Source organism: Phytophthora infestans, genomic scaffold (assembly GCF_000142945.1).
Source record: "Phytophthora infestans T30-4 supercont1.1 genomic scaffold, whole genome shotgun sequence".
NCBI classification, from domain to species: Eukaryota; Oomycota; class Peronosporomycetes; order Peronosporales; family Peronosporaceae; genus Phytophthora; species Phytophthora infestans.
Genome location: NW_003303758.1, coordinates 3,535,295 through 3,559,563, shown reverse-complemented (window position 1 = coordinate 3,559,563; position 24,269 = coordinate 3,535,295). Strand labels below are relative to the sequence as shown.

Below are 24,269 nucleotides of genomic sequence, written 5' to 3'. Positions count from 1 at the left end.
TCGATGGTGGACTACTCAAGGACTAGCTGTTGTATGAGACGCTCAAACAGGTGAAGAGGGCCTGTGGTCACCGAAAGTCCCAGCTGAGTAGGGCTACGCTGAAATGGACTGAGGATGAGGCAGCGGCGTACAGGCAAACCCTTAAAATGGTGGAGCGTTCGTGCAAGTTCGCTTTTTCGGATAGGGGTGCAACGCTACGCATGTTGTCGGATGCCTTACTCACTGGTTACGCTCTCGTGCTAGCTCGAGTGCGTAACAGGCAAGAGGACGTCCCCGTCGACCAACGACATCATAAGCTTTTGATTTGTCGTGGCGGACTGCTCAAAGGTGCGCAGAGGAATTGGTCCATTGTGGAGAAGGAAGGCTATCCTATAGTGAAGTTTTGCGGCGATTTGGACTACATGTTGACTAGAGAGGAAGGCTTCCATGTCTATTGTGACCATTCCAACTTTATCAACATTTTTGCACCTGACCACAAGGTGAAGAAGCATGTAAAACGAAAGCTGCAGCGCTGGGCCCTGACTTTGGTAGGCTGTCGGTATACTGTCCACCACATCTCCGGAGAGAGACCTCGGGGCGGATAACATCTCGAGGTGGGGGCAACCCTCGTTTTCATTCGCGGGCAAGGCTCTTGCGGTCACGCGTGTCACCACCAGGTCAGCGCTGAAACTGGCATGGCTGAGGCCTCTGCAAGATGATCAATTTGTTTGGCCGATTCGCGATATAATCGTTCGAGCACAGAAACAGTTTCGGGCTACAGCACCTGCAGCCGCCACATCGATAAGTGAGACGACTGCAGCTGGTGGCAACCTACGAAAGCAAACGCTCTGGTGCAGAGGCCATTTCTTGTGGTTCATTGTGGACCGCAAGGTCATCGCGGCGTGAATGTAATAGTGGAGCAGTTGGAGCGGCGATTATCACTGGCTGACTAACGGCCGGCTGTCCCGCGATTAGCGAATTCATGCTTACTGTACAAGCATGTCAAGGTGTACTGGTGATACAGCGCGACTGGACGGCTGAGCGATCCACTGCACAGCGGAACGAGTGTCTACTGATGGATTCCCTCTACTAGGGCGAAAGCTACGGTACCTCCAAGTACGTTCTCGTACTAAACGACGAGCCCACACATTTCGTAGGACGGGTAGCAACCGATACGGCGGACAGTCACACCGCTGTGGCAGCGATACTTGACTGAACCAAGCGCTTCGGTGCGCCACCGTCGTGGATTTCGGATAACGGCTCGCACTTTAAGATTCAAGTGATGGCACGTTTAGCAGAGCGAATTGGTGCTGGCCACCACTTCGTCTCAGTTTACACTCCGTGGATCAATGGGACTGTCGAGCGGGTAAGCCGCGACATCAAGTACTACACGTAATCCTACTTGAGTGCCGATTGGACACTCGGAATTGGATATAATTGCTACCCGTCGTTCAGGCCAACTTAAATCACACGCTGGTACCTTCGCTCGGAAACGGTGCACCCGTGGAGCTTCTCACTGGGCTTCCTGCAGCCTGCAGCCTCGATACTACGTTGTTGGCCCCTCGAGTATCCACTCGACCCTCCTCAGAAGCTGCAATCTGTCGGGATTCCATTTCATCGTCTGTCGCAAATACGCCAGGTTTAACCTTCCGTAGTATGGTAGACCCATTGGTACACTTTAAATCACGCCCACGTAAGAAAAACAAAGATTTGTTAGCCGTGTGGACTCAGAGCGCTGTTCGAGAAGAGATGCTCGTTCCCTCCGTTCGGTTTTGTGTGCTGTCCACGCTCATTTCCTGTGCATATGGTCCCTTTACGTACCCCTCTCTTTCGACGGCATAGATGAGTTCCCTTACTAACTTCTAATCTGAATAATTGCTACCCGGAAAGCGATAGGCACTGCACTATAGTAATCCGTTAAAAACTAAGAGTGGGAAGATTGTTTTCCGGTGAAAAAACTAAACGTCCGCTTCGCCTATAACAGCCCGTGTTTTTAAAACTAAAAACGGCATTTCAATCACACCATTACGTGATGGCACACATCGCGTTGTTCTTTCCAGATAAATCGATATCCTACTTCGCTTGTGGTAAGATGGAGCACGCATGATTTTTTTGATTAGGAATTACAAGTAGCAGACACCAGCATTAATCATGCAATAAACGATGCAAGCTACGTCCTCAGTAGCTAACACTCTATGCCCTTATCTCCCTATCCTCTCCTTCACCCTTGTTGTCTCAGATCGTGCTTGATGATAACCACGGCTACCCTACTGCAGCCTCCATAGACTTCGGGAAAGTCAGGCTCAGCCGTATCATTTACAAAGACACGGAAACATGACCGACCAGATCACTACTCCAAAAAGTGCTGATGTTGAGTTACCAGCACAGTGAGATGCCTATAATATTGCAGGTCATACTATCACCACGAAATGTACTGCCAAAAGCCACTGATCATGCTAATAAAACCAGGAACCACGAGCGTGGCGGTCGTAGGAAACTCATCAGTTTCAACTGTTTAAGAGCGCCGGATACATGTCCATGTACAGTCCAGCGGATACTTCGTCGATCACTTCTACTAGAAGTAAAGTTATCGTACTATATTTCTTTGGAGAGGCCACTTGGCGGGATATTCAAAACCCAAATTCGTGTCCTTGCGCAACCGCTGGACGACACCCGCGTCGTCGACCTCGCTCGAATACGTCTTTCGCCTCTTTGACGCGTTTGCAGGAGCTTAAAATTTCGCCCGTTTCCTCAGGTGATCGAGATTGGCCATCGCTCTTGACCATCTGGCTTGCCTGTGTCGACGCGTCATCCAGGCTCCGCTCCCCACAGTACGAGAACGATATTAGGTTTCACCGCCAGGGTCTCCCAAATTTCCGAAGCCCCCCCCTGAGAAAGTCCTTTCTGCTCACTGGTGCCAAAGCGAAGTACCGGAAATGGGTCGGCGCGTAAACGCTGCCCTACCGGGATGCAGCCAACTGGGTTTCCACTCATCAGCTTTAGTGAGTGGACGTCTTCAAATCGCTACTTGTCGTCATCATTGTTTATACCCCTACGTCGACCATACCTGCACATTCTATCTGTTTGCACTGGATTGTCGTTAAGCACATAAAGCAAGATGGCTCGAAAACACACTGATTTGATTGATTGATGGATTTGACGCTAATGGCTACCCGTCGCCAATCCCATAGTAGTGCATAATTATAATTGAATCCCGAGATTGATTCTGTAGTCGCGACTGTATTGAATATCCTCAAGCTAATAGCAAGGCACTGGGAAACAAATACGCTTTTTATACTTTTCAATCATAGCTTTATCTTCAGTTATATACGCAATATATTTCGCATTCTTAAAATTAGTTTTTTTTCGTGTGCAAACGCGGATCACTAAGTGTTGATTATGCTCCGGCGGATCGGTGGATACGACCAAAGTGGAAGACCAGATGAAAACATTGTAGCAAAGTGCATAATGTGCAACATAATGAGAAATGCTCTTATCTTAGTGGTGGTGTACCGGCCCTGTTCAAGGTGACACTGGCATAGCTCGCCGAGCGGGGTAAACGTACAGCTCGTGCTGTCTTATGGAGTTGCAAAGAAGCACTGTGCATTTTTTAGCAGCTACTCTGTGCGAACAGCCCAAATATATTGCTTTAGGCTCATACGTGCAACACTTTGCTTTGTATATTTTGAGAGACTGCCATGCGCTAATTATACTTGGGTTATGCGTGCAGAGCTGAAGCAACGCGTCAAGCGAATTCGGGTTACGTTATGAAGATTTCACTCGCACACGAGGGTTACGTCAAATTAAATTGTAGCTTTGTGGTGATAATATTGCATCTCAAGGGGTGTCCAAGAACCACCGATCGCAAGAAACGCGAGCACAAGCGTAGCAATTTCACTAACCGACACAAGATATCGGTATCAGTGGCAATAGCATAAAGCAGACGATGCGAACGTTTTTTACCCGACTCTTGGTGACGACGCCAAGAACCAGCGGCAGTAACTGGTCTACAAAGGTCGCCATTTCCTTCTTGATATTAGTTTTGCACACGTCATCAAATCTTGCTTTGTTATGCAGGCAAATTGGCCGCTTAAGCTGTTTTCGGGGCAAGACCGCCGCAATATGAAGTACTGTACCCGGGCCAGGTCAAGGTTTTACACCTTGTTGGATTATCCTTGTCGGCATTCGCTTATGTTGGTATCCCAAGAGTCCACTAGCAATTTTGTTTATTCTGATGCCTAAGACCGTTATTTTTGAACCACTTTTAAACACGTAAGTATGTATAGACATTTGTTATCGTACACTTAATTTCGTTAAAAGCTACTATCAAGCAGGTACTCGCGCAAGAACGTTCTTCTATCTTCACTTGCACCACTTTAAAGTCGTCCGACGCATCTTGGTCGTCATTGTGCTCTCCTGTAATCCATTCCTTCGTAACAGGGTCGTGAATGGCCATGCTGTAGAATTATTGCAGCCAGAATAAGTTCAATATTTTTAACTCTTTTGTTTTGTTTCTTAATCTCACACGTATTCGTTTAAGCAGCGGAAATCTACCTTTGAGACGACCAATACAATGTTCAACACAAATTCGTATCCCACTTGTCTTGAAGGATGCGATTAGCACCGAAGACGACTGGTAAGCCGAATCGCCAAGGGTGTAGTCACTGTCTCAAAAACCGATCTCGTTCCCAAGCGCTAATTTACAGTTTCTCCATACACGGTTATCATGAGTAGACCCTGGTCAACCGGTATTTTTATAGCGAATACGTCCAAGATGGTCGCAAAGAAAAAATAATTAGTGAGTTATTAGCATAGCATACTTTGCGAGAAAAAAAGTGTTCTCCATAATATTTACGCCGTTGGTAGATTGGAATGAGCGTCCTGTCTATCAAACCAATACAATGAAGAAAGCCAGAATTTTGTTTTATCCTTTCGGAAATTTCACAGCGCTCATCAACTTCTGGTCACTTAATCACGTCCGCTTTGAAGCTGAGCAGCGCACGCACTACACGCTTGGCTAAGAGGTTTCTGTTGTCTGTCCCCCGACAGACAAGAAGTCAGCGAAGTGTCCTTGGCTATCCATCAAGCCAAGAGCCTTAAGAAGAGCCATCACATGCAGCTCAACGCTGCACATTTGTTGCTTGTCGCCCACGCCCTGAAGCACAAGATGCCCAGCAATGAGTCGGCACACAGCAAAACAAAATTGGGTCTGGACACTCGGAAGTGGATATTGAACTCTTTCTTGAGCATCCGGCTCAGGTAGAAGTTAACTCGTGAGCGTGGGCGCTCAACCTGTTCCCGACGGGTGATGTAGCGCTGGGTACCAGTACCAGATACAGCGAAGAAAATTGAGACTCTCGTCCTCGTCACCGTCTTCTGCACCAATTGATATATGATTTCTCCAAACAGATCGAAGACCTGCCAGCACAATCTTCTTTCTACTCTTCGTCGGCATATTTCCGTCTATGGCCGCTGAGAATATCTCTTTTCCACCAAGGGCTTGAAAAGGTCGTCAGAGCTGGATATATTTTATTGGCTAAATTTCTTACCTTTTCTATCTTGGAAACACCTCTTGCATCCAAGTCTGACTACCACTAATTGCACGAATGCTTTGCCTATAACTTAATGTTTGTCTCTGGTAGCGACTTACCAATCGTTCTCGTAAAAATTACAGATCCGTATCTAGGGTCTTCATTGCTGGAAGACATATCCAATCTAGTACCAATCCCGCCGGAAAAAACTTAGGCGAGTCATACCGTTACGATTAGCTTATACCATGACTGTTCATAAAATACAAAGACTAACCTGTGCACACGTAGCCTTTTATTCGGAGTCTATACCAAACATATCATTTGTATACGTAGCGCTTTCACGTATAAAGCATCGCAATTTTATCGTAATAAATAATCGTTTGACATTAGAAAAATATACAGGAGCCCCCGAACAAATAGCCGTTTTCCGGAGAGAGGAAGAGCGCGTTTCAAAAGCCGTTTCTCGAACTACACAAGCTAGTTTATCGCCTAAATACAGATTGAAGCAATGACTCGTGCCTCAGCGCGTCTGTGGTGTCCCGGCGTGGCCACATGGCAAGGACGCGGGCGAAGAATTTTAACAGGTCTAACCCAAAACGGTACTATTTGCTTCTGCCGTGTGAACAGAGGTATTGTGCTGAAACGCGTATCGCAATGCTTAGATTGGCAGCCTTATGATATAGTTAATCGGCCATACAAGGAATCACGAGTAAAATTGAAGTCGTTGTTATCGTCCAATACCACGTACTGTTACCAATACGAGCTCTTGCAGAACAGTGCTATCATCAGTAAAAAATAGCAACACTAACGCGCACACATGTGGCTCTGTTGTATTGTAAACAGAGTCCGACAAATGTAATTTCACTTTGTTTTCTCCACATAACGACGGTCCTCTACTTTATCAAATGATCTTCTCGTGTCTACCGACAGAAATAAAAACGGATTATAACGTATGATGGAGGATATATATATAAATATATCTGTATCTACAGATACCGCTCCCACTTCTGCTATCATCACTTTCTAATACCCTGTTAATATCGATGCTTTACATTTGCTTAATTTACTGCGTACTGTATATATTTTAGGGCTAAAAATGGATCTTGCACCGACCTAAGAAAAAACACCCATCATATTTGATATAACACCCTGATGGGTTCTTAAGCACGCCACGTCATGCCATGTCACGAAATGCTGTGATCCGATAAGGTAAACGTTTACTAGGGGTAGAGTTTACAGTAAATTTAATGGCAGGAAGTGCCACGGATAGCATCCGTAAGTGCCATGACAAAGTGCAATGGCCATGTGTCATGCTAGTTTTTTTTTTTTTCTAAACATCAACTACAGTAGCGTTATCCGTCCGTCACACGAAACGCTTAGATTTTATAGCTTTCTCATTGGCTGCCGAGCGGAGTGAAGGCGGATCCGATTGACCAAAAAATACCTGCTGTCGAACACAGCGAGGTGGCACCTGGTGCAACCTTGCGTGACCGATGGGCCCGCCCCAGCCACAACTTATCAACTAACCATGCGAGTAGTGCAGCGAGTCCGTGGCAAGCGGAACGGAAGCGTAACAAGTGATATAGATTGTAGTTGAGGTATGCTAAAATAATATGTAATGGCCGCTCCGTCCGTACAGCGTGTAAGCCCGATGCACTACCAGGATAAAATTTCGATGTAACGTTATCGGTATTTTGCATACAAAGTGCAGTAACAATATTTTGTGTAATGCACCATCTTATGACAGCTTAATTCTGGATCGTTGTTCAATAAATGTCGCGTCCGATTCAGCAACTTCCGGTATTTACCATTAAAATTTAATTTAAACAAATTGATATTTGGTATCCAGATCCACGCTTGAAATGAGCGCATTTGTATCGCAAATATACACCATTAAAACCCAATTATATAGCGGATTGATTTAATAATACTCGCATTTTTCCAGAAACATCGATTATCGTAACAAAGTATGATAAAGCGACTCTCAAAACGCTTTTTTTTCACGCTATTTTGTGCTGAAAAGGCTGGATGTTCTGCTGTCAAAATCACTCAAGCTTTTAATGTGACTAGCAGCTTTCTTTTGTCTATTTGTTTACCACTAATTTATTGAGTCTCACCCCCGTCGAATTACAAAAAAATTAAAGACGGACAACTATTGTAAGAACCGGCTAGTTTGCCTTGACAGTTTCGAAATCAGCCGATTTATACGTTGATTTATAAACCTGAAAATAGCTAAATTGGTTAGCATACTCAAAATAACATCAGTATACTCAGGTTTATTCACGTAATAATGCCACCTATTAATAGTAGCAGCAAGCTTTACAGAAGAATGCCCATGTCAGACCTGATAGTCTTTTTCGGATAAACTCTCTACTGCTCTCTCTTCAACCTTACTGCAGAAAGTATTGTAGCTATCTCTTTCGTTATTAAAGAAGAATACGAGGTCCATCACTTGCACTTCTGCTCTGCTAGACTTTGTGACCTCTCTATACTAGCTGAGTGCTTGGACGAACGCCGTTGTCGAAGTGAGCAACTACATTAAGCCAAGTCAGACTGCACGCCAGCGAGATTGGGTTGCACTAACAGCAGACAATTTCGCGCTACTAGTTGATTCAGCCTATACTAACTACCAGAAGCGCACAAAGGACTCCGGCCCCTTTAAAATTGAAGTGTTTGTTCTCGCTGCGAAGAAGGAGCGCCACACGCTCCCAGGGACCCTGCGTGCTACTGCATCACGAATTCAACGAGCTACAGCTACTATCGATGGGTACTTGGCACAGAGGCCCAAGCTCCAAGTTGGAGAGATTGCCAGAACCCACTGGTCGATCTCCCATGCCCGCCAGCCAGAGAGCTGTATTCTTACACCGCCGGACACTGCTACCTTCGCTCAAGCTCAGCATCTCGACGCTATGCTGGCTGAAGAGAAGGTTGAAGAGGAGAGCGAGTACGGCACAGCCAATGTACGGATTCACGGGTCGCGAGAGATTCCAATCACATTTAACATACAAGAGTTTCGCAGAGTTATGCCGGTGCCCAACTACAACCTATTGGCGAGCGGGGTCTTTTCGTCCTTTGTGCCTCCACAGGAGCCAGACGAAGACGTCGAAGACTTTGATCACGCCAGTGATTAGCGCTCCATCACATTCAAGTAGGTGAAAACAATGCATTAAATCTAAAATTTGTCTCGCCACGCTCGATAAAATCTCATTTATTACCTGTTTCTTCGAACCTATACTCAAATCAATCGCTGGAATTCGGCTTCGTTTGACCTCACTTTTTTTAAAAAGGAGCAGCGGATACTAGCCTCAAAACCATGATAGTAGTAGCGGTATTGATACTATCGAGACTAATTAAACAGAGCTATGCTGAAGCTAGTTATCGAAAGTTAGGTACTCACAAATAGTACCCTAAAGAGTATAATTGTATCGTGTTGAAGATTACTACTACTACTACTCATATTGAAAACAGTACAACATGATAGCTGTATGACAGCTACTATTAGGGGGAGTCGAACATTAAGAAATGATCCAAAAAAATAAGCAGAGACGTGTCCAATTTGTAAGCGGATGAGAGCACAATTACTGAGCAGAAACAGTAAAAGGGAAGTCGAACATTGAGGCTCAATTTCGCACTTAAGAGACAATTTGCATTTTCTAAAGCGACGACTCGCACGGACACTACTGTGCCACAGTCTGTGGCGCCGCAATAGGCTACAGGGGCGCGTGCCCTGGTGCACTGTCGCCGTGCTATGGGTGCAGCCTTCTGTGCGGCATCTATCTCCAACATGTGTGCTGCACGCCGCGCCTTGGGGCACCCGACTTCTGGCCGGAGACGGTTGCAGAGTGGCGCAGCCATACACGGGCTCCTCCATTTTCATGCCGGTCTGGTCGGTGGAAGGGAGGATTATTTAGGAAATAAAAGGGCTAGCTCATTTTGAATGTGAAGTGAGCAGCTTGTTGTCAAAAATGTGAGCGTAATCCGAATGAAATTTGAGCACGTTTTTTGCAATGTTCGACTCCCCTATTATCTATCGGTATTGTGCTCACCTTCGCTTTTGTAGCATCTCCTGCTATATGTTTTATTCCTCCCTTCCGACATTACAGATACCGCTTCCACTTCTGATATCCTAACTTAGGATATATATTTAAGAACCACCCTCACCCTGAGGGTGGCTCTTAACCACTGCCACGCGTGCCATGCCATGGCACTAGAAATTGAACCATGGCATGGCGTGGCTACTAATAGATTTGCCCTGCCATAATACCATCATGAGAACTATTTTTAGAACATACATTAATGAAGATAATAGTAGCATGGCACATGGCCTTTGCCATGGCACTTCCTGTCATTTTATTTACTTTAAACTCTAGCCCTAGCAAGCGCTCATCCAATCGGATCAAAGCATTTCGTGCCATGGGCAAAGTGCAATTGCCATGTGCCATGCTACTATTATCTTCATTAATGTATGTTTCTAAAAATAGTTCTCATGATGGTATTATGGCAGGGCAAATCTATTCGTAGCCACGCCATGTCATGGCTCTCTTAACGAATAAAATCGCCCTGTCATCGTGCAATCATGAAAAATATTATCGAGAAACACCACATTGGCGAAGAGTAGGCGTAGCTGCCGCTGCTTCGCGGCAGCGGCAATGGGATGCTACTTATGATGCGGCTACCTTCACGAAGCCAAGGCTGTTCTGCCCTCGCACAAACGTCTTTTATACATCAGCCACTGGTTAATCTAGCCAAAAAGACCTAGCCAATAAATTGAGCGGCTCAAATCAAATCGCTTGTACAATTTACGGTTGATTTGGTTACAGAGGCCACCGCTACGTAAAGTCGATTTCCGTAAAGCACTTCAATGACTTTGTTACTGCATCACGTGGTCCACACCTCTGTGTGCTGAAGTTTTGTAACGACCAGTTTGTAATCGAGGACGATGGCGCCGATGACTATGAGTGACGACGCGTGCCGCGTGTGCGGCAAGGAGGATGACGAGGAGTTCCTGGTGCTGTGCGACGGGTGCGACCGCGCCTTCCACACCGCTTGCGTTCAAGGATGCACCTGCTGCAACACGAAACCGCGTAACAACTTTGCACGCAAGCCAGCGGTGCCCGAGGGCGACTGGTTCTGCAAGTTCTGTGCTGGTCGTATCCCTGCAGTGGGTACGTGGTGCTGCTATCCTGGATACTGCAACTTAATGTCGAAAACGCCGCAATAAATGGTGGATGGATGTCTTACTGTCTGTGGCTTTTTAATGGACTTTAGAGGACGGGAAGGCGCCTGTGTCTTCTGTTTTCGTGTGGGGGGACAACGAGGATGGACAGGTTTGTCATTTTTCCGGTGTTGAAGGCGATTAATGGCTACATTCTCGTAGTCGAAGTGATGATTGTTCGTGTATTTGACTCTGTATTGAACTGGTGATTGTGTAGCTGGCTCTCCCAGATTCGGACGCCAAGGTGATCTGGAAGCCCACCAAGGTGCACGAGCTGGACGGTATTGGTATCTTGGACATCGCTTGCGGTGAGACGTGCACGTACGCGCTATGCAATGATGCGAACCTGTACTCGGCTGGAACGGGCCTGAGCGGCCAGCTGGGCCACCAGGATATCATGCACGAGAAGCTGGTTCACTTCCGCATGGTGTGTTCTTGCTCTCAGAAAAACAGTAGCAGTCACCATGAGGACGGTACTCGCTAACTAGCTCCCTGGTCCTTGTACGTAGGTGGAGTCCATGACGGAAGACAAACGTTCCAAGGGCGAAGGAAGGTACGATTTTTTAAAGATTGGGTCTATAAATGCAATATCGTTTCAGCCTTCGACTGTCTGACAAATTGTCCTGCTGCAGATTCTCGCAGATCCACGCTGGCTCCAATTTCGGTATGGTCATCACGACCGAAGGACATGCTTACACGTGGGGAAATGGAGAACTTGGACAGCTAGGCCACCAGGAGAACAAGAATAAGAAAGTGCCAAAGAAGATTTCTGCGTTGAGAGAGCTTGAAGTGCCTGTTAATCTGGGTAAGGTCTGCAATTGCTGTGCATCGACGTGCCTCGCTATGATACGCTAACACATACATGTCCTTAGCAACTTGTGGGAGCGACTTTGTCATCATGACAACCAAAGACAACGGCGACGACGACCAGTTTAACACCAAAAAGCCGGGCGTTTTCATGAGCATGGGGTCTAACACTCAAGGGCAGTTGGGCGATGCGTCTAACAAGAACCAGTGGGTCCCGCAGCTGCTCAACAACGACGCTCCAGAATTCACGAGCGTAAGATGAAGAAGACGCGATTGGTCGATCAAAGTGAAGGCAGCAGACTTCTCACTCGGAAATATGTGAATGTGTAGCCTGAAAACCAGGATATCGATGATCCTGCCGAGTTCTTGCTTGGTCGCGACATCACGCAGCTAGCTGCCGGGAGATCTCACGCTGCCGCGGTCGTTGCTGGGTATGTTTTTGTTTTGTTTAAACTGTGAGCCCACAGTGTGGGAGATCTAACGAAATGTTTCTCTTCTCCAGAACCAAGAGCCTCTGGACGTGGGGCTACGGTGATCGCGGTATGTTTCTACATAGTACCATGTTTGGCTTTATTGTTAAAGAAGTACTCATAGTTGTTTGTCGTTTACCGCAGGTCAAATCGGACACCCCAAGCCAGCTCCGATTGCGGGCCAATCGAAGTTTTTCCGCTCTCAATTCCGTGTTCCTCGCCCTCGGTTTGTCCAGGTGTGTACATGCAAGTACGGTACTTTAATGGCCACAGCAATAACGTCGTTTCTTTACAGGCATTCAAGAACGACGTGGTCAAGCTCGTCGCATGCGGTGCTCAGCACACCCTCGTGCATTTGACGGATGGACGTCTGTTTGCTATGGGCGACAACGAGTTCGGCCAACTCGGCATTAAACGTGGCGAGACGTCGGAGGAGAACTGGGTGGATACGCCCGTGCATGTCTCCACGTTTGGGGCTGAAAAGGGTGTTAAGCAAATTGGCTGCGGCGACGACTTCTCGGTGGTTTTAACGACGACTAACGACGTGTACACTTGGGGTCGAAACCAACTGGGCCAACTTGGACTGGGCGACGCACAGACTGAGCCACTGGACACGCCCACGAAAGTGCCCGATCTCCCGCCCATTCAAAAACTGGCGGTCGGTATCAACCAGGTCTTCGCCATTGAATTCACCGACGGTACGGCAGTCTGAACGTCGTGCGTGTAGTGAGTGTCTTTAACAACTAACTCTTCTTGTCTTGGTTAGTGACGCTCCCACCCCCGATCGTCCGTGCTGCTGCCGGTAAGCGAGGAAGAGGTCGTGGCGCAGGAGCAAGCACCAAGAAAGCAAGAAAGTAAATACCGCAAGGAAGAAGAGCGAAAGCAAAGATGGCTTGTCGCTTTGTAGCAACTTAATCTGCTTCAACAAGCCTTAAGTTGCGCTAACTCATCTAAGTACGAAGTACGTTTTAGCTTTTTGTGCTGTCTCATTTAGATTCATCCGCCCCTTGTAATCATAGCGCTTCCCCTCTTATTCGTTGCTTGATGAACCCCCAGCACTACGCCACGTACAACCCGCAGCAGCAGCAACAGCAGTTCTATGCGGGGGCGGGGGCTTATGCGACGCAGAGCGGCGGCATGAGCGCTCCATCGTTGCACACGTGGGTGCCGCCGTCTCCCCAGGAACAGCAGTACTACGATATGCTCTTCGCCCACGTGGACGACCAGCGTCGCAACGCAATCAACGGACAGCAAGCAGTCGCGTTTTTTGCTCGCTCGCACGTTGACAAGACCATTTTACGCGAGGTCTGGAGCATTGCAGACGCCCAGAGGAGGAGCGAATTATCTCGCAACGAATTCTACGTGGCTATGAGACTTATTAGTATGGCACAGAGAGGAGAGCAAGTGTCAGTGCAGAGATTTTTCCAAATGGCAACGATGCAGTACCCACTTCCAGCTATGGACGGGGTGCCACCGCCTCAGCAGCAGCCGATACAGCCTCAAGCTCAGATGCATGCTCCTCAACAGGATTTTGGCTCTGTACATCAACAAGCCACGGGATCGCAACCAACGGGGCCATACGCTCTTACGACTGACGAGAAAAGCAAGTATAGTATTGTGTTTCAACAGTACGACACGGATCACGATGGATTCCTCATGGGGCCCGAGGCGGTGGCACTGTTTCAGATGTCTGGGCTCGATCGCAATGTACGTGCAACAAGGTTCTTGTTTAAAGAATCATGTCTTGACAACAATAACTATGCTGCAATTAGGTGCTGCGAGATATCTGGTCAATGGCAGATGTGACGCAGGATAGCAAACTGAGTGTTCAGGAATTTTACGTGGCGATGCATTTGATCGTTTGCGTGAGCAAGCGTGGGTTGCCCATGCCGTCGACATTGCCACGGGAGCTTGGTGAGACAGCATTTGGCTCAAGTGCAGCTGTACCTGGACATAGCAATCAGATGTCAGCACCTTCAGCGCAAAACGGATTTCCGGTGCAAACGCAGCACGAGAGCGTGCCACCACCCAAGCCTGAAGGCATGTCCGCTTTCGATTCGTTCGCTACTGTCGAGGATACTCCACTGCCAACAATAGCGTCCTCCACGCCACGTTCAAATTCTTTCAACCACGTCGATAGTAACACAACAAACAGCCTCACGGGAGGATTCAGTGAGCCTTCAGCTCCGACTCCTACTGGCGGCTTACAAGGTTTGCCAGCACCAGCCTCACAGGATTTCGGTAGCTTTTCGGCCACCCCGGCAGCCAGCGTCACGAGCGGAAGAGACCGTACAAACTCGGCGTCGTCAATGAACTCAATGTCCAGCTTCAGTGGCATGGCACCACTGCCACCTCAACCACCGGTTCAACAGTTTCCCCCACGTAATTTTGGCTGCCATGAGCGCATCCAAGCTCAACATTCTGGCTTCCAGGCACCCCAGCAGACATATCCAGGCTTCGGAGCTGAGAGCTTTGGGTCCTCGGCCGCTGCTCCGGAAAAGCCTTTCATGAGTGACGATGAGGAAAAGAAGGTGGTGGGACAGCTTGACCAACAGAACCAGCAAGTTATTCAAGCTCTAGCGAGTGTCGAGCGCAAGCAAACTGCTATCGAGATGATTTCCGAGAAGCTACGCGATCTAGATGAGCTGCGTCACGAGCTGGTGACTCTCGTCATGAAGAGAGAAGATCTACGCTCTGCATCTAATTCTACCTTCGCAGCAGGTGACAATGCTGCTGAAGAGCATACCAGACTTGCTGTTGAACATAGTCTGCGGAGTTTAGTGGAGAATCAGAAGCAGCTGATCCAGCAATTGCAGTGTGACGTCGCTAGACACGAAGGCGAGTTGGAAGAAGCCATACTGAGCGCCAAGCTACAGCAAAAATTGTCACTAGAGTCCCGATCTTCATTAATCGATGCAGCATCTCCAACTCACGACTCCGATAGGGCTGGTGGGTCCAAGACTTTCGTCCCTGCCCCGCTTTCGCTAGATGGATCGAACGCTTTACCGTCTCCTGTGGCAGCTCCCAGCGCCCCTTCTGTCTCGGCATATTCACCGGATGCGACCGACAGCAGCGGCTTCAATGCATTTAGCAACTTTGACTCAGCGCCGCGATCGATTGCAAGTGTTACACCCTCATCGACGGCTGGGGTTCCGTCAGGCTCGCCTTTTTCTCCCACGCCTTCTCCATCTCAAAATGCGACTGCGAGCGATAGTTTCACCGGGTTTGGAGACTTCGTCGCCCCGCCATCTGTTGACGCAACGTCGCCACTAGCTGCTACTGATGTCCCAGGGAGATCGCCGTTTTCTCTGGCACCGTCGCCTGCCGCCGCAAGTGATAGCGCTGGCTTCGACGCTTTTGGCTCGGCTCCCGTTTCAGCTGATGGTCCTGCACCGTTGTCCTCGCCAGCACCAGTTGAAGCCTCGCCATTCTCGCCGTTTTCTCCGTCGCCGTCGCCTGCCGCAACAGATGATATTGGCTTTAATGGTTTTGGTGATTTCAACGCTGCTCTGTCCTTTATCCCCGCGGCTACTGAAGCTCCTGGACACTCTCCGTTTTCTCCGATGGCTTCACCAGCCGCAGATACGAGCGTCAGTACGGTTTTCAGCGCGTCATTCGATACCCCGGCGAAGATCGATGCACCTGAAGGCTCACCATTCTCGCCTTCCCCATCACCAGCCGCGGCGGAGACCCCAGCGTTTGATGCATTTGCGGCCGCACCACTTTCCAACGATAGTGCTGCGACGCCTGCCAGCGCTACTGCTGCCACTGAAAACTTGATTTTCTCTCCAGTTGCTGCGAATAACAGCGGATCGAATACATTCGGTGACTTTGGTGCTGCGTCGCACGATGCAGCGTCGTCCGAGACAACGGTCAAGCAAGAATCGACTGGGAACTTGTTGTTCTCCTCGACTCCTTCTCCAGCCGCGGCATCGACCAGTAGCGGCCTTGACGCGTTCGGAGACTTCAGCGCGCCTCCTGCTTCGACGGATAGCACGGCGTCAGTCCTGGCACCGGAGAAAACGATGGGGAACTCGCCGTTCTTCCCAGTCGCTTCGGACAATAACGACTTCAATGGCTTTGGTGATTTCAGCGCACCTCCAGTGCACAGTGCCACGTCGTCTGCTCCTGATAAATTGACAGAGGCTTCTGGCAGCTCAGTGTTCTCGCCCGTAGCCAAGAAAAATGCTGGCTCCGGCTTCGAAGTGTTCGGGGATCTCAACGCCGCCCCAGCCTCGACTGACAGCGCTGCAACACCTTCCGACGCCCCAAATTCGGCAAATGTCAGCGGAGGCTCGCCGTTCTCGCCCGTAGCCAATGACAACACTGGACTCGGAGACTTCGGCGGCTTCAATTCAGCTCCTGCCCCGACCGAGAGCACTCCGGAGACCAAGTCAGCGGAGGTTTCTGGACACTCATTATTTTCGCCTGTTGCCACAGATAGCGGATTCGGAGATTTCGGCGATTTTAACTCAGCTCCGGTCTCTGCGGATAGCGCCAAACCCACAGCAACAAAGGAATTAACCGACAGCAACGGCTTCGAGGCGTTTGAAGACTTTAGTGCTGCCCCATCGGCCGCATCTGCCGACTTTGGCAGCTTCAGCTAATTTCTTTCAAATAAAAAGCATTTTTCACAACTAAAATACACAATAGGTTGATATCTGACCAATCGGAGTGCGTTATTCAGAAGTTGAAGCGAAGCGTCGTTCGCATTCCTGAGCGCAGGATACGACGTCATGGTGAGCGGTCCCGAGGCGCTACGCATCGCCATTCGCGATGGGATTCTAGAGAGGAAGGTGCGTAGATCTAGGCCGTATATCCACGCGCAAGTTCGCCGCTGTTTGCACTCCTAAAACCCGAAAAATTACAAAAATTACTGATAAAACGTGCAAATTTATTTAACTGTTAGCGTCGTGCAGGCTACTGGACCAAGCGGCAATTCGTATTGACACCCACGCATTTAATGTACTTCGAGTCTTTGGATGCTAAAGAACCTGCGAACTCCTTTGCGACCATGGAGATCATGGCGGTCCAGAAGAGCTCCAGTGACCCACAACAACGGATATTTACGCTCGTACTCTTCAAAAAGAAGAAAGAGTACCGAGCTAGGAGTGCAGAGGAGAGAGATGCTTGGGTGGAAGTGCTAGAGTCCGTCTCCGGGATGAAAGGGGCGGGTGCCGCCTCTGTACCAGTGAAGAAGGAGGAAGTACTGACTCGTGATGAGCCTCCAATGGGTGAGGACAGGGAGAAGGAGAGCAAGGCAGACAGAGAGAGTGGCAGTAGTGTCCAGGAAGTCAAAGACGTGGATCTACGAGCTCTCTGTGAACAGATGAAGAAATCTTTTTCGTGGCAGATCCAGATCAGCAAATCCTTCTCGTCGAAAGATGTCGCCGAGTTTGTGAAGAAGACGCTCCCGCATTTATCATCTACTCAGATCCAGGAGGTTGGCCAGGGATTTATCGACTTGAAGCTGATAATTCCGTTGAAGTCGCATGTTTTCGATGTTGCGGACCCGGGAAGGTTCAAGTTTGTGGAGATGGCAGTGCCGAAACAGCCCAAGAACCATTTAAGTATGGGAGGCCCATCGATCGCGAACCTTATGGGCAACCAACAGTTTAACGCGAGGAAATATGCAGAAGATTTCCTGCGCAAACATTCGCAGCTGAAAATTGACTCGCACTGCAAGAAGCTCGTAGCTCAGAAGGTCTGCTGCGTGTGCACTGGATTGAGCGATGGTGTGGACTTGTACTCACTTGTAACTCTGTCGTTCGCACGCTAGGAAAACACCATCGAAGATCTGAAAGAAGAAATTAGTGCAAACTACACGTCGTTTATTCGCGCGGCCGACGAGATCAAAACGATGGAGAACAGCGTGTCGCAACTGAAGACGTTGGTGCTGGAGTGTAGACGGACAATGCACACGTTGAAAGGTGTTGCATTGGAGCCTCCGCCTGGTACGAAGCAGGACACGAAGTGGTGTGGAATAACTGGATTGAGTTTGAGGTTTAATGTTTTTTTAACTGTTTAGAAAAAGTGGCACAAGTCGATTTCAAAGCAGTTGACAAGAAAGCAGACGAACGAAAGCAGAGCATGGCGTTGGACGAGTTTATAAACGATCTCGAAGTGCATCTTTACGAGAGAAACTACGAGCAATTCACTCAGCTGATGCTCGAGTACAAGCGAAAAGAGACGCAGGGGATCGAGTCTTCCACTGAGTCACAACAAGCGAAAGTAAGACCGGGTGTTGGGGTTAAATGGATTAATTGTTGTTTAAAACCAAGTTCTGTCCGAACAGATTGACGAGCTTCGACACTTGCTAGTCGAAAAACTGGTCGACGAGTTCAATGCGTCATTGCAGACATCCGAGCGTATGCACAAGAAGGAGAACCACCTCGAGTTCTTGATCCAGTTAGGAGAGACTCAGTTGGCAACGGAGATGTGCTTGCAGAATTACTCGGTTCGAATCGCTCTCCAACTGCGACACGTACCGTCCTATGGGAACGCTCTCAACTACATTATCAATTTCTCCCGAACTTTTTTCACTTCTCTCCTGGTGTGCTACGAGGACTACGAACACAGGTATGAGATGCTTGTCAAAAGTCCACAAATATCCTGAAGTTTTAACACCTTACTGTGCGTCTTTGTAGCTTTCGAGGACAGAAAAGCTCGCACTTTATCTCCTTGACTGTATGGATATCTTCCCAACTTGAACATTTCGCGAGTGAAGTCACGTATCACATTTTCCCGAATGATCCAAGTGCTTCCACATCGCGAAGCTCATCTGCAGCAGGAGATTTTTCGTCACCAGGTAGCTGTGTGGCCATCGACGTCTCGGAGTTTAAAAGTGTTGCGAAGTACGTGTCCAGTGCACTTCGATACGTGTTTTATGGGTCGCGGCAACTGGAACTGGCAGGATTACCCACCGCACACTATTTGGCACCGTATTTAGCTCGAGGGTTAGTGTCCTTTTTCACGAGCTATTGCGTTGCAGTCAAGAACACAATACGAGAAGAGATTAAACGGGAGCGGTGGGAAATGACGTCACGGACGATTCGCGATCCAGAGAACAAAGTGGAGCGTGAAATTATTCTGACGCAGAGTGCGCGATCCTTTTACACGCTGGTGCAACAATTTCTTCGCGATGTACAACGTGTGATGAATCCCTCGTGCGCTACATCGAAGTAAGGATTGGCAGCTTGTATGTAACTTGTGTGACGACTAACGTTGCTGTTTCTGTATATAATCACAGTCTTGCGGAGGTTCATGGCGTTGTGGTGTGGGAAGCCGACGAGCTGCTAGTCCGGCACAGTTTTGAAGAGCTTCAGTATTTAGAATCTCCGAAGCTATCGTCTTCGTTGCGACCGAAACATGTTATTGGTATCCTCACAAACGCCGCGTATATTCAAGATGACTGTGCGGCTCGGTCAACAAATATCCTTCAAGAGTATTTGCCCAAAGCTGCATTGCAGAATAGAGAGGTGGAAGCGAAGGTATGTACTAGTTTCTAGCGTGGTGGATAACTCGCTTTAAACTGACTGTAAATGTGACTCGCAGAACTCGGTTTTATGGGATAAACTCGTTACTATAGGCGTGAAGCGATGCGCGCAGTCGTTGATGAAAATGTCATTCAGTTGGCAGGATATGGAGCTAGCCGACGAGAGTCTCCCAGAGACTCCCACAATCTCATTATTTGCTGGTGTGGTAGCTAAGGAGCTTGCTGACGTCATGACGAACAATCAGCTCAACAAAGCTGTGAGGAATCGCAACTCTGCAGCTGATGACAACGACGTAGGGACGCAAGTCTCATTTGCTGGTTTGGTGCTTGACGCTTTACTTCGCGAGATGCTAGAAGATGAGTCGTGGTGGCAAAACTTCAGCGGCAAAGGTGGAGCAGGACGCAAACGATTGGGATACGGCGGAGTGAACATGTTCCTAGCAGAGATTTACGCTCTTCGAGACATGATTCCAGCGAACAAATGCGTGTTGGAGTTAGCGGGCAAGATCGACACGAAGATGATGGAGATTTACCAGCAGCTATATCCTGGGAGGAAAGACGTCCGTGCACCAGCAGAATGGACTCAAACCTACGCTAAACGATGCATCGCAGCGGCACCTTCCATACGGTAAATAATGAACCAACAGGTATGAATGATAAGCAAGTAAAGGGTTGATTCATTCACTTTAAAAAACCGGGGCTCGTTAAGCCAATAAGGCTGTTGTTTTGTACTGTAGAAAGACAGCTACGTCCTAATCTCATTTGCCGGCAAAATAAGAGACCAGCGAGCTGACTTGCACGAAGGGATTTTTGGGGTTCTTGGACTTTCCTTGGATCGCCTTGATAGCCGAGTCCACTTCTTCCTCTGTGAAGAGCTCGGTCTCTCGCTTTAGCATGCGAGAAATATAGCGAATACTAACCGTTCCCGACTCTTCTTCGTGATCTTCCACCAGGTTCAGGATCATGTTGCGCTGGAATTCTGGCTTGGTGGATGGGATCTTTCCATCTCGGAAGGTGTGCAGATTGAAGACGCCCATGTGCTTGGCAATGAAGCCATGGTAGTCCACCTCCAGCTCTTTCAAGACACCCGAACGGATGTCGTACACCATGCCGTGAATACGCGGAGCTCCATAAAGACCCATGCGACGCTGGACCATGTTGATCTTGAAGATGTTGAGGCATTGCTCTTGGATGTTCAGCTCGACCAAGCGACGCTCACGCTCCTCGTCCGTTTTGTACTGACTCAGTTCGTCCTTGTGCGTACGACACACGTCTCGAATGTTACGCAGCCAGTTGTCCAGTAGTCCGATCTGCGCGTTTTTCAAGGCCGCCGTCACTCCACCGCACCCATAATGTCCGCACACGATGATGTCTTTAACCTTTAGTTTCTCGACGGAGAACTGCACGACGGACAGCGAGTTGATGTCGTTGCTTACGACAAGGTTAGCGACGTTACGGTGCACGAACATCTCACCGGGGTTGAGACCCGTGATCTCCTCGGCAGGCACACGCGAGTCTGAACATCCGATCCACAAGTACCGAGGGGTTTGTGCCTTCGCAGTGCGCTCGAAGAACTCGGGATCTTTCTGAAGCACCCGGTCGCGCCACTTTCGGTTGTTCTCGAACAAATGCTGGAGCGAATTCGGATCGTGGTCGATGCAGCTATTGCTGTGGCCGTGCTTTAGAGCTCCCCGAGCGTCTCCCATGGTAGCTACGTGGTAAGTTGAGCGAGTGCGTTGCAGCGGAAAGAAGTCTGAATGAGCACCAAGCAGTTGCAAATACTTGCATCGCTCCAACGGATAGTGCGTTGTCAACCACCCCAGCTTCGTCCGTTTCGACTTATAGACTCACCCTTGCGGTGTGTCTTTATAAAGGCACATGACCTTTGTAACTTTTGCGATGTGCACTAGCCCTAAGAGTCTACACCCTGAACATGACGTAGCGAGTTCAACGGATCGTTTACAGTAATGCTTGAGTATAAGAAGCGCTGTCCCTAAATCTCTACAAAAAGCTAGCTACGAGGTTTGAATATGCAGATTACTCGATTTCCTTTGGCTTCATAGGGGCGAAGTAGGCAATGAGGTGCTTGACGTTCATGAAGGAATTATTAGGGTCGTCCATCTGGCCCTTGATCGTCTCGATCGCTTCGTCCACTTCTTCGGGGGAGAACAACTCCGACTCACGCTTAAGCATGCGAGCCATGTAGCGGATCCGAACCAATCCTGGTTCCCTTTCAAGTCCGTCTGGAAGATCCAAAATCAAGTTACGACGTCGATGAGCCAACCCCATTGTAGGTTCCCCATCGGGGAAAGCGTGTAGACTGTCCTCGCCAATAAGCTTGGCGTAGTATCCGCAGTAGTCGACCTTGAGCTCCTTGAGTGCTCCAGTCTTAACGTCGTACACGAGGCCATGAATGCCTGGCTGGTCGGGACGTCCAAGACGATGCTGCACCACATTCGTCTTGAAAATATTAAGACACTGCTGCTTGACGTTGAGCTCCACTGTGCGACGGTAACGAGCCTCTTCGGTTGGAAGAGCATCGAGCTCCTCCTTGTGGTTGCGGTGTACGTCGCGAACGGAGCGCAGCCAAGTGTCCAGGATCCCGATGTGTTTGTTCTGTATAGCTGCCTTCACTCCACCGCAGCCATAGTGACCGCACACAATAATGTCCTTCACCATAAGTGCTTCGACTGCGTACTGCACGACGGAGAGGACGTTGATGTCGTTCGTCACCACAAGATTGGCTACATTGCGGTGACAGAACATCTCACCGGGATCCAGTCCTGTGATCTCTTCTGCGGGGACTCGAGAGTCCGAGCATCCGATCCAGAGGTAGGGAGGATGTTGACCATCTGCAGTTCGGTCGAAGAGTGACGAATCACGCGCCATCAGCTCCTCGCGCCATTTCTTATTGTTGTCGAGTAAGTGTTGAATCGATTTCGACGAGTGGAAATGCTCCTCTCCTGTCCCTTTGCACTCTCCCAAGCACGTGGAAGCTGCTGTGGTAGCGCTCATCAGTTGTTGATGAGGGCTACTTGGGTCTTGTTGATCGGTCGGTTTAAAAATAATGATGATCTCTGCCCGGACAGAGGTCTTTGCGACAGCCATCTTAGCGGCCTAATCATCCGTGCTGTTGGCCTGCAGATTGTTCTGAGCGAGATTTGAAGCTCACAGTTTGAACTTCAAACTCTAATGGATTTTAGGGTGCTTCCAGCAGCTATTTACGCTGAACGTTGATGGTCATCACCAACATTTTTTCGATGGGCTGGATTTCCACAAAATTAAGTTGCATTATTGCCTAAAAAATACTACAAGTAGGTAACAGCTATTAACAACTACTTCTTATTCAGCCGATTTATACGTCGATTTATCATCCTGAAAATAGCTAAATTGGTTAGCACACTCAAAATAACCTCAGCATACTTAGGTTTATTCACGTAATTAAGCCACCTATTAATAGTTGCAGCAAGCTTTACCTGTGAATGCCCACTTCGACAACGGCGTTCGTCCAAGCACTCAGCTATGCCGACCCCAGTCTGTTTAAGAGTCAAAATAGGAGAGATCATAAGTCCAGCAGAACAGAAGTGCAAGTGAGGGACCCCGTATTCTCCTTTGATAACGAAAGCGATAGCTACGATATTTTCTGCAGTAAGGTTGAAGAGAGAGTAGTAGACAGCTTGCTAACTTACCCGAAAAAGACTATCAGGTCTGACATGAGCATCTACATTAAGCCAAGTCAAACTGCACGCCAGCGAGATTGGGTTGCACTAACAGCAGACAATTTTGCGTCACTAGTTACTTCAGCCTATACTAACTACCAGAAGCGCACAAAGGACTCCCGCCTCTTTGAAATTTACGTGTTTGAGCTCGCTGAGAAAAAGGAGCGCCGCACGCTTCCAGGGCCCGGCGTGCTACTGCATCAAGAATTCAAGAAGCTACAGCTAGTATCGATGGGTTCTTGGCACAGAGGCACGAGCTCCAAGTTGCAGATATTACCAGAACCCACTGGTCGATCTACCATGCCCGCCAGCCAAAGGGCTCTACCCTTACACCGCCCGACACTGCTACCTTCGCTCAAGCTCAGTATCTCGACGCGATGCTGGCTGAAGAGAAGGTTGACGAGGAAAGCGAGTACGGCACAGTCAATGCACTGATTGATGGGTCGCGAGAGATTCCAATCACATTCAACATACAAGAGCTTGGCAGAGTTATGCAGTTGTCCAACTACAACCTATTGGTGAGCGGAGTCTTTTCCTCCTCTGTGCCTCTACAGGAGCCTGACGAAGACGTCGAATACCTTGACTACGCCAGTGATTAGCGCTTCATCACATTCAATTTAGGTGGAAACAATGCATTAAAACTAAAATTGGTTTAGCTACGCTCGACAAAATCTACCTCCCACACACCCCTCTCTCCTCCCCATTCTTTTACTATGTACTGTATGCCGCCTCATTTACTCCTCCTGAACCATACCCGCAATGCTGAAAAGATTTATTCCATGCTCCTCACACCACAGGCATCGCTTCATCGCCACCTTCAAAACAAGCTCTGAGTAATGAGGGAAGACCAGATTAGCGTATTGTTGTATCCAGCTCTTCAGCCTGGCGAACATTACCTCAATTGGGTTGAGGTGTGGGCAATACGGAGGGAGATACAGCAGTAGAGCTCCTCATCTGTGCAAGGCTTCTTCAACCTCCTTGTACATGTGGATGACAGCGTTATCCATCACCACAATGAATCTCGGGAGCGGCCACGGGTTAAGGTGCTTCACG

General features: G+C 48.6%; 4 protein-coding genes across 4 annotated transcripts; 2 read left to right on the top strand and 2 right to left on the bottom strand.

Moving 5' to 3' along the window:
- Positions 1–10,449: 10,449 nt before the first annotated feature.
- Positions 10,450–12,976, top strand: PITG_00676 (transcription factor; the record flags this gene model as incomplete). The annotated part of the gene is made up of 11 exons (XM_002909206.1): positions 10,450–10,675; positions 10,779–10,855; positions 10,943–11,152; positions 11,235–11,278; positions 11,358–11,530; positions 11,598–11,785; positions 11,863–11,963; positions 12,042–12,076; positions 12,147–12,238; positions 12,298–12,700; positions 12,769–12,976. The coding sequence occupies 11 exons, from the start codon at positions 10,450–10,452 to the stop codon at positions 12,858–12,860; spliced, it is 1,641 nt and encodes a 546-aa protein (XP_002909252.1).
- A 3,762-nt stretch (positions 12,977–16,738) lies between these two features.
- PITG_00675 (uncharacterized protein) lies at positions 16,739–20,129 on the top strand (the record flags this gene model as incomplete). Its single annotated transcript, XM_002909205.1, has 11 exons — positions 16,739–16,798; positions 16,912–17,208; positions 17,257–17,706; positions 17,782–17,956; positions 18,031–18,233; positions 18,298–18,581; positions 18,650–19,183; positions 19,252–19,480; positions 19,557–19,754; positions 19,845–19,922; positions 20,016–20,129. The coding sequence occupies 11 exons, from the start codon at positions 16,739–16,741 to the stop codon at positions 20,127–20,129; spliced, it is 2,622 nt and encodes an 873-aa protein (XP_002909251.1).
- Positions 20,130–20,164: 35 nt separating this feature from the next.
- PITG_00674 (carbonic anhydrase, putative) lies at positions 20,165–21,215 on the bottom strand (the record flags this gene model as incomplete). Its single annotated transcript, XM_002909204.1, has 1 exon — positions 20,165–21,215. The coding sequence occupies one exon, from the start codon at positions 21,201–21,203 to the stop codon at positions 20,256–20,258; it is 948 nt and encodes a 315-aa protein (XP_002909250.1).
- Positions 21,216–21,534: 319 nt separating this feature from the next.
- Positions 21,535–22,631, bottom strand: PITG_00673 (carbonic anhydrase, putative; the record flags this gene model as incomplete). The annotated part of the gene is made up of 1 exon (XM_002909203.1): positions 21,535–22,631. The coding sequence occupies one exon, from the start codon at positions 22,603–22,605 to the stop codon at positions 21,535–21,537; it is 1,071 nt and encodes a 356-aa protein (XP_002909249.1).
- Positions 22,632–24,269: the final 1,638 nt, after the last annotated feature.